The sequence below is a fragment of the Pristis pectinata genome, chromosome 6 (assembly GCF_009764475.1).
Source record: "Pristis pectinata isolate sPriPec2 chromosome 6, sPriPec2.1.pri, whole genome shotgun sequence".
Taxonomy (NCBI): Eukaryota; Metazoa; Chordata; class Chondrichthyes; order Rhinopristiformes; family Pristidae; genus Pristis; species Pristis pectinata.
In genome coordinates, this window is record NC_067410.1 from 53,938,678 (window position 1) to 53,949,032 (window position 10,355).

General features: G+C 46.0%; 1 protein-coding gene across 4 annotated transcripts in view; it reads right to left on the reverse strand.

Moving 5' to 3' along the window:
* Nucleotides 1-9,221, reverse strand: part of LOC127572033 (solute carrier organic anion transporter family member 2A1-like) — a 214,675-nt gene extending 205,454 nt beyond the window's left edge. For 3 of the 4 annotated variants that reach the window (XM_052018850.1, XM_052018854.1, XM_052018852.1), the window contains exon 1: nt 8,979-9,178. In XM_052018850.1, coding sequence (XP_051874810.1) covers nt 8,979-9,125 — 147 coding nt within the window. In that variant the 5' untranslated portion in view covers nt 9,126-9,178. Of the gene's footprint in view, nt 1-8,978 lie in introns of all 4 variants that reach the window. The other variant, XM_052018853.1, reaches the window with a different exon arrangement.
* Nucleotides 9,222-10,355: the final 1,134 nt, after the last annotated feature.

Sequence of the window (10,355 nt, forward strand, 5' to 3'; positions counted from 1 at the left end):
CACTGACTATAATAGTCCCAAGGTGACCATCAAGTGGAGGCAAATATGATAGAGACATTTAACAGGCTCTTAGATAGGACAATGGCTGTGCAGAGAATGGAGGGATATGAACATTGTGCAGGCTGAAGGAATTAGTTTAGTTAGGCATTTAATTACTAGTTTAATTAGTCTGGCACAACACTGTGGGCCAAAGGGCCTGTTCCTGTGCTGTACTGTTCTATGTTCTATCTCCTTCTAGTTTCTAAGTTCTACCCATATGGCCTCACAAGATGATCCCCCAAGAATATCCTCTAAGCACTGTTGTTATGTCCTCCCTAATCAAAAATGCAACTCCCCCTCCTCTCTTACCTGTACCTCAGTCACACCCTTAGTATCTGTATCCTGGAACATTGAGCTGCCAATCCTGCCCTTCTCTCAGCCACGTTTTTCTTATGGCAGTAATATCCCAGTCCTCAGACAATCCACACCCAGAGTTCATCTGCCTTACCTGTTAAGCCTCTTGCATTGACATCAATGCAGTTTAAAATCAGTAATCTCCCCTTACTGTGCTCCAGGCTATCCTGAATGCTATACTTGCTCTTGTTGGCTACAATATTTTCCCCCTGACTTCTCATCGGCCTCTCTACTCAGGGTCTCACCCCACTGCCAATCTAGTTTAAACCCTCCTAAGTCACACTAGTGAGTCTCCCTGCCAGGGTATTGGTCCCCCTCCAGTTCAAATTCAACCCATCCCTCTTGTACAGGTCATCTCTGTCCCAAGCGAGATCCCAATGATCCAAGAATCCTTGCCACCGCACGAGGTCCTCAGTGACGCATTCATTTGTTCTACCTTTCTATTCCGGCCCTCACTAGCACATGGAACTGTGAGAAATCTAGAGATTATTACCCTTGAGGTCCTGCTTTTTAGCCTCTTTCCTAGCTCCGTACATTTGTACCAATGTGTACAACAACTGCTCAGATACATCCGCGACTCTGGCATCAGGGACGCAACACACCATCCTGGTGTCTCTTCTGCGGCCACAGAATCTCCTGTCTGTCCCCTAACTCGCAAGTCTATTGCTCTTTCTGAGCTAGCCAATTGGATACAAAATTGGCTTGGTGGCCAGTGGTGTGCCACAGGGATCAGTGCTGGGTCCCCTGTTGTTCGTCATATATATTAATGATTTGGATGAGAACGTAGAAGGCATGATTCATAAGTTTGCAGATGACACCAAAATCAGTGGTATAGTTGACAATGAATAAGGTTGTCTGATCACTGGATCTAGAACCACTGGAAAAGTAAATAAAGGAATGGCAGCTGGAATTTAACACAGACAAGTGCAGTGATACATTTTGGGAAATTAAACCAGGGCAGGACATGCACAGTGAATGACAGTGCCCTGGAGAATATTCTGGAACAGAGAGACCAAGGGGTACAAGTACATAGTTCTCTCAAAGTGGTAACACAGTGGACAGGGTGGTGAAGAAAGCATCTGGCGTGCTTTCCTTCATCAGTCAGGGCTGTACACATTCGAGAAAGTAAGTTAAGTGAAGTAACTGGAAATAAAGAGACCTGATCAGCATGAAGTGGGACTGTGTGAAGTGGGGTCACACTGACATTTAGACATCTGGTTAGTATCAGGGTAGGAGTTCAGAAAGGTTTCCAGCGAAGACAGTTTTACAGCCCCGAGAACATCCCACCATTACTGAACACAGAAAGACAGATCAGGATACTCTGATGTGCACGAACATTTTGTGATATTGTGTACCAGGGACAGTCTGGTAAATTGTACAAGCCTAAACTCTGATAATTGCAGACCAGGTGGCTAAGATGAATATGAAAGCCAGCAAGAATTTGAAGGAATTAAAGAAACAAGTACATAAATGGAAAAGGAGTTGACTGAAAGTGATACAATTGGCCATAAAATCAAAGCAATGTCTGGAAGATATTCAATAAAATGTGTAAAAAGACACCTCATGAGATGACTGGCAGCGATAACTCTGCAGACCAACAATTGCAGAAGATGCCAAGTCCCTGACTCAGAAGAACTTGCCACAACAAACCCTGGCCAGGTTCATCAAGAGATGGTGATACCTGAATACAAGTAGTGACTTTTGGAAGTTGTGAAACTAACTAAAGAGTTCTGTAACTAAAAGTTAAGTAACTAAGGAGTTAATGAGTCTTGTTTGAACTACATCGTAAATCTTTGAGTTGTTTGAACCAAATACAATTAATAAAGTAGCATAGTTATTATGCAAAGTCATTATCTGGTCTGTTTTACTGTGTGCTGTCTTTAAATGGCAACACAGGGTGGGCCTGATAAGAGGCGATTCTAAATCATCCCGAGCTGAACCACTCATCTAAGTTATATAAATTTGTGCTAAAGGCTGGGTTAGTTATACCAAGGCTACCCACTCATGGTTGTATTACAGCCACTGGCATCGAAGAGTCAAGCCACATTATGGCTACAAGCATCAGATAATGATGAAAGCCAAGGGACTGTGGTGGATCATCCTGTGAGACAATTTAAATAAAAATGGTCCGAATGGGATGAAAACTAGTCTAAGGAAGGCAGGTCAGGGACAGGATGCCTGAGGAATATGCTCTGGGAACAGGCTCAAACTAATGAGGGTAAATAGGCCAAAGAATTAAATGTCACTTGGGGATGTGCATTATGGGGATTAGGAGCTAAACAGAAGAGAATAGGAAACGAAGGCACCAATTAGAAAAAAGTTAAAATGAAAGTTCAAAATACAAATCCTAGTGGCAGCAGGAGAAAGGTAAAGGAGAAATGAATATACTGCATTTTTGTCAGTTTTAGACAAAGAATCTCAAAACAATTATCAGAAGAAAAACAAAAACAATTAGAGAAGGAAAACCAGAAATTAGAAGGTAAATGTAATAATTTGCAAGTAGCACAACAAGTCCTCCATAAGAATAATCATGCTAAAAGAAAGTGTACGTTGGGGTTCACTAAATTAGACAGTTAGGATAAGAATTATAACATTCGGAGCAACTCCAACAGCCACATCAGTATCAGCAACCTAGCCTACTACCAGTGGTAACAACTAGGACACTTCCTGATGACCAAGAAGCAGTACATTATGAGACCATGTTCAGTAACGCAACTAGTGGAGATAGAAAAGAAATCCTGTCTACGAGCCACACCAAAATCCACTGAATTATATGATCCTGCAGTGCACGAGTTAAATGATGGGGAGGAAGTAATAATGGTTTATCTTAGTTCAGCGGTGCCCAGAAGTTGGACAAACTTGGGTTGTTGACAAACTAGTGTGTTGGAGGCTGAGAGAAGGCCTGATAGAGGTTTTTAAAATTATGAGAGGCATTGATAGGGTAGACAGTCAGAATCTTTTCCCCAGGGTAGAAATGTCAAACACAAGGACATGCTTTTAAGGTTGGGAAGTGGGGGGTGAAGTTTAAGGGCAACGTAATGGGCAAGTTTTTTCTTCTGTGCAGAGAGCGGTAGGTGCCTGGAATGGGTCACCAGGGGCAGTAGTGGAAACAGGCAGTTTGGTGGAGTTTAAGAGGATTTTAGACAGACTCATGAATATGAAAGGAATGGAGGGATGTGGATGATAAACAGGAGGAGGACACTTAGTATAAATCAGCATCAAGATCGGCACAACATCGTGGGCTGAATGGCCTGTCCAGTGCTGTACTGTTCTATGGTCTATGTAATGTGGAAAATGTGAAATTATTCATTTTCAAAAAAATGACAAATAATACCTTTAAACAACTCTAATAAATGTTGGTGGACAGTGTGATCTAACTGCCTTGGCTTATGCTTGGCATAAAGTTAATATGAAGGTTTATCAGCTCATTTGGAAGGCAAGTGGTAGATGAAACTCTAAATAAAACGGAATACATTTGCAGCAATATGTGCAATTTTGGTTCACAAATCTTAAAAGAGAATAGGCTTGCCTTTGTGAGTGGGGAATCACTAGATTAAATCTTGGGATGAGTGATATCCTCAGATCAGATGGAATAAGGTTGCTTTTTACCCAATGGTATTTAGAAGGAAGGAAGATCTTGTCCAGATTTTCAAGATTCCAAGCGGGATCTGACAAAAGAGATGCCAAGAGTCTACTTCTTAGGCTAAAGCATCTACAGGTCAGTCCGAGCGAGACAGTGAGAGAGCACAGAAACAGGCCCTTCGGCCCACCAGGTCCTCGCTGAACACCCACCACCCATTTACACTATTGCTACACTACTCCCACTGTTTAAAGTCCCATGTTCTCATCAATTCCCCCTAGATTCTACCACTCACCTATACTAGGGGCAATTTACAGTGGCTAAATCAACCGTGTATTTGAGAGGAAACTGGAGCACTCGGGGAAAACCCCAACTCAGGCATAATTTCAGGATAAGAGGTCGACCTGACTCAGATGGAGAGAATTTCTTCAAACAAATGCTTGGAAATCTTTGGAATTCTCCACTCCAGAGAGTTGTGGGTGTTCACTCATTAAGTCTGTTCAAGGGTGAGATTAAACGATCTTTGGACATTGAAGGAATCAGAGGATCTGGGGACTGGATGTCAAAATGGTCAAGGCACAGAACACCATGAATGGTAAAGCAAGTTCAAGGAAAACAAGATCAGCTCCTGCTCCTTCAGGCATGTTGGATTTCAGACATCAGGTACTGATTTTCTGCTGACCGGGTGGCAATAACTTACTGTGAACACCAAGGGGTAGAGTTACTGCTCAGACTTCCTTGTATCCAAAAGAAACGATTTAATCCAGTAGACCTCCTTGACTGGCTACCACTGGGGATCTCATTTCACCTTGGAGTGCTTCCAGCATCAGATTTTGAAACCAGTGCAAAAGATCAGTGAAAAACTACAACTAGTACAGAACATAATCAGGTCACTGAGAGAAATTGCAGTGAAGAACAAAGTTCATGGGTGCCAATTTCTATTAAAAATAATCTTTTTAAAGAAAATAGAGGTCTCAAAGATTCTAAAAGATTTTTTAGAAGACAGCACTGGCATCCAATGACATGAAACACATGCCTGCTGCCACCCAGTGATTCTCCACCATCACTGTATTGCTTACAGACAGCACAAGCCATTCAAACAGACATAGGCCTTTCTGGAATGACTAGCCAAGTTTGATAAGGTACACTGACTCCTCCACCCTGAGGGGTCAGGCATTGGCGACCCAGCTCAGACAGGCCCTCTCTCAGCAACAGACAAACTCTTGTGAAGATAAAGTGAATTATCTGGGCAAGGTAGAACAATTAGCAGAGTTCTAACATTAGTACTAACCTACATTATTTCATTATCCATGTCAATGAATTTTCTTCCTGCCCTTTAAGTACAGATACTTTAGTCCCCTCAAAGAAAACACATGCTTCGCAGCATTCCCTCACACCCAAACCATCAGTGTGTGGCTGCCTTGGACAGTCAGATGTGGGCAACAGTAGAAAGGAGTTCTAATGCTTGTGCCATCAGTCACAATTGGCATTGAGGGTTCGAGCAATTGATGGGTTAGGAGTGTACTTGCTGACCACAGTCTTTCCAGTTGAAGATCACCTGCTCATTTCGGACATGTTTGTTCAATCACAATCAGAGATTGTACAATTGGTAATTGCAATGTTTCAATAGAATGAGAAATCTTCTTTATTGGTTCTGCAGCCAACATCAAATGAAGTAGCAGAAGGCAACAATTGCACTTGAAGAGTAGACACCAGAGATAAAATATCTTTATTAGCCACATGTATATCAAAACACACAGTGAAATGCATCTTTTGCGTAAAGTGTTCTGGGGGCAGCCTGCAAGTGTCGCCACACTTGCAGCACCAACATAGCATGCCCACAACTGTACGTCTTTGGAATGTGGGAGGAAACCAGAGGAAACCCACGCAGACATGGGGAGAACGTACAAATTCCTTACAGACAGCAGCCGGAATTGAACCTGGGTTGTTGGCACTGTAATAGCATTACATTAACCACTATTTGTGTCTTCAGATCCAAGGACTACATATATTGGCTCTATGGAAGGAAGCAGAGGCTGATGATGGAAGGTTGCTTCTCATAATGGACACCTGTGACTAATGGCCTGGCACAGGGATTGGTGCTGGGACCTTTGTTGTTTGTTATTTACATCAATGATTTGGATGAGAATGTACAAGGCATGGTTAGTAAGTCTGCAGATGATACTAAAATAGAATGTATTGCAAGTGAAGAAAGTTATCAAAAATTACAAGGGTATCTTGATCAGCTCGGTAAGTGGGCTGAGGAATGGCAAATGGCATTCAATCCAGATAAGTACAAGTTGTTACATTTTGGGAAGTCAAACCAGGGTAGGACTTTCACGTGAATAGTCGAGCCCTGGGGAATGTTGTGGAACAGAAAGACCTCAGAATACAGGTACATAGTTCGCTGAAAGTGGCATCACAGATAGACAGGGTGGTGAAGAATGTGTTTGGAACGCAGGCCTTCATCAGTCAGGGCGTTGAGTTGGGATATTATGTTGCAGTTGTACAAGACACTGGTGAGCCCACACTTGGAATATTGTGTTCAGTTATGGTCACCCTGTTGTGAGAAAACCACATGGCTGTCACGTGACAGTAACAACACTGACCCCCGCTGACCGGAGGACAGCATTGCTCCTCTGAGTGGAAGTGATACTACTGTCAATCAAGGTGCAGCTCCACCCACCCCTCAGGTGTGGGAGTACCTTTTGCCTCTGAACTTGCCTGACCAGTACCCTTTGTCTCTGAACCTGCCTGACCATTGGCTGTGACAGGAACCTTTGTCTTTGACCCTCCCCCCCCCCCACACCATTGGCTCGTTTAAATCACAACAGTGAGGCTCCACCCAGCCTCCTAGCACCATAAAAAGGGCTGCAATCCCCTAGCTCCCTCTCTTTTGATGACCCCAGGAATAGTGAGACAACGCTGAAGAGATCACTGGTAAGAGTGCATCACCACCTGGTTTGGGAGCGTTCCACTCAGACTCCAAGTAGTATTAGAGCCAATGCTAGTGTGGGTCAGGCATTGAAGGGTTATATCCTGAAGTTGTACATTGTTATTGTGTGCTTGTATGTATTAGTGTGTGAGTGTATCCTAAACTAGTTGCAATCCCCTCTCGTGTTCGCGGTCTCCTGCGTGAGTGAGCATGTGTCTGTTCCCATCCATTCTGTCCCACGTTTGCCTTTGTGATTAAACTAGTTTTGGTCTACAAAGCTCGAGTCCAGAGTCCTTGATCCTTAAGACAGAAAGAATGATTTCTCACAACACACCCTGTTATAGGAAAGACATCATTATGCTGGAAAGAGCGCAAATAAGATTTATGAGAATGTTGCCAGGATTCGAGGGCCTGAGCTATAGGGAGAGGTTGGGCAGGCTAGGACTTTATTCCTTGGAACTTGCAGACTGAGGAGTGACCTTATAGAAGTGCATAAAAAAATTAAGAGGGGCATAGATTGGGAGAATGCTCAAGGTCTTTTTCCCCCGGGAAGAGGAACCAAAAACTAGACAGCACAAGTTTGTGTGAGGGGGAAAGATGTAAAAAGGGGCTTGAAGGGCAACTTCTTCATGCAGGGGGTGGTGCGTATATGGAATGAGCTGCCAGATATAGAAGGAGATAGAGGTAGAAGTAAATAGAGATATAATGGAGACATAGTGTCAGTGATAGAATGGGCATGTTGTTGTGGATTGCAAGAAAAAGTTTCTCATGAAGAATGCCAAGTTTCCAGAAATCTGCATATCTGGGCATCTTCAGTGGTTGGCACTGTCCAGAAGTGGGAACAGTTCTGGGGGAATAATTTACTTCCCCAGCTACCACACCAATGCACTCTCCCATCAGAGCAGCTGACAACAGATCTAACAAGTGCAATGAAAGCACCAGAATAGTAGGGGAAAGTGTCACTGGTCTGATCCAAAAGATATTCCATTGCTTGTATCAGTACAGGGGCACCTTGCAGTACATCAGTGACAGTAGTCAGGACCAAAGAAAGAAGGAGCCCCAGAGTCTGCAGGCCACAAGACTGTGTGGAAAGCAGTAGGTGGAACGTGATGTCCATCAGGAGAATGTCCCTGCTCAGCACTCACAGCCTCATCTCCCAGCTAGGTAAAGGAGGAAGATATTGGCAGCAAAGACTCTGACAAGAGTCAAGGAGCCCACTCCCAGACAATGATCAGAGACTGCAAAATAAAACTCCCCGATACCCACTGCATCGTCCCTACACCACAATCAATAACACCAACTAAATACACTGGTAGTCAGGCAGAGAAACCAGGTAGTGGATAAAACCTCTATACCCTGATCTGCAAGTCCATTGCACTGTATGCTCAAACTCACAGCTTACTGCCACATCTCTGTACCTGCTCACAACTGAAGACGCTGAGGATCTCCACCTTCACAGGTCACCCTGGCCCAGCTTGTGAAGGCAAGGTGTCGGGGATGCTGGGTGTGAGGGGATCACTCTGGTGGGGAGACAACTTCCTGCCAAAAGTGCTGGCCAGTCTCTGCAGCACAGGACCCCACCCCGACAACCGTGCGATGGTGGGATTCGTCCGCCTCCGTCTCTTCCTGGCAGCCGGTGTATGCCGGGGAAGGTGGGCTCAGACCCCAGGGTAACCCCAAACCACCAAGGTGTGATCCCAGGAAATCGCACAGGTCCTGTCACGGCTAAACCGGTGTACCGCCTCAAACCCACTGCTGTCCATTCCCCATCACCACGCCCCCCCCCCAGGTCAGCCCCCACCGGGACACCCCCTACACAGCCCACCACTCAAGACAGTCCGTTCACCACCCCCCCCCCCCCCCCAGTCGTACACCCGCCCCGGGTCAGCTCCAACCTGGGACACCCCGCATACAGCACTATCCCTCCGGGACAGTCCCCGCCGATTAACGGAGCCGCCCGGAGTTTCGGTTATTCCGCAAACAGGTGGCAACAGCTCTCCCCGCCACTACCCCCAGGGTTAACGGGTCATCCTCCGCTCCCTACCCCACCCCGGCGTGACTCGGCCTCACCTTTATGCTGTGGAAGACCGGCGGGCGATGCCCGGCCCCGTCCGGCTCCTCCCGCCCGTCCACCCGCTCCTCGCACAGCTCCAGCGCCGCAGTCGCACTACCCGCCGGCCCGCAACACAGTCTGCGGACTCGCTCCATTCTCGGCATGGTATCGGCCAACAGCAAAAGAGGAAGGAAACACTGTTGAAGCCAAACTCCGCTCTGAGCCGCCCGTTGCGGGCGCGCAACTTATAGCTGGCGCCCCTGATGACAGGTCCCGCGTCAGAAGCGGCACTGGCACACGAGCCCGCCCTCCTTGCAGCCAGTGCAAACATTGCAGACAGTGCAAGAGTTACAGACAGTGCAAGGATTGCAGATAGTACAAGCATTGCAAACACTGCAGCCAGTGCAATCACTGTGGCCAGTGCAAGCATTTGAAGACAATGCAAACCCGGTAGCCAGTTAAAATATTTTAGCCAGTGCAAACACTGCAGCCAGTGCATACATCATACCCAATACAAGGCCAGGTAAGGCAATGGCAGAGGCAGCAAAGTTTGCTTCTTGATTAACTCATTGTGGTGCTTGGACATAGCAGGTCTATCTCAGTTCTGCTTCCCCAACCTGGAACATCTGGTGGTCAAGTGTCATGCGTACTATGTGCTGAGGGAGTTCTCTGCCATTGTCCTGCTTACATTATACATTCCACCCCAGGCAGACGTCAAGCTGGCACTGGATGAATTGAACGCTATGATTAACAGGCACAAAATGGCACACCCCAAAGCCTTTCCATCATCGTGGCGGACTTCCACCAGGCTAGCTTGAAGAAGCCTCTGCCGATCTACCTCCAGCAACACCAGAGGACCCAACACACTCGACCACTGTTACATCACCAAGTGTGCCTACCAAGCCAGCCCATACCCGCATTTCGGGAAATCTGATCACCTGGCTGTGTTTTTGCTTCCTGCATACAGGCAGAGTCCGAAGAGTGTGGCACCAGTGGAGAGGACCATGAAGATATGGCCAACAGAGGCAAGGAGCGTATACAGGATTTCTTTCATACTCAGGGATTCATCAACGGATCTCAACGAATATGCTGCAGTCATCGCCGACTTCATCAAGACCTGTGGGGACAAATGTGTGCCCACAAAACATATCGGGTCTTCCCAAACCAGAAACCATGGATGAACCAGGAGATTTATAGTCTGCTGTGGGCTAGATCTGTGGCGTTCAGGACTGGTGATCTAAAGACATACAAGAAGTCCAGGAAGGCTATCGTGAGAGTGAAGAGGCAATTTGAGACAAAGCTGGAGACACAAGCAGATACTCAACAGCTGCGGCAGGGCTTGCACAACATCACCTCCTACAAGGTGAGAACAAATAACATAAACAGCAACGACA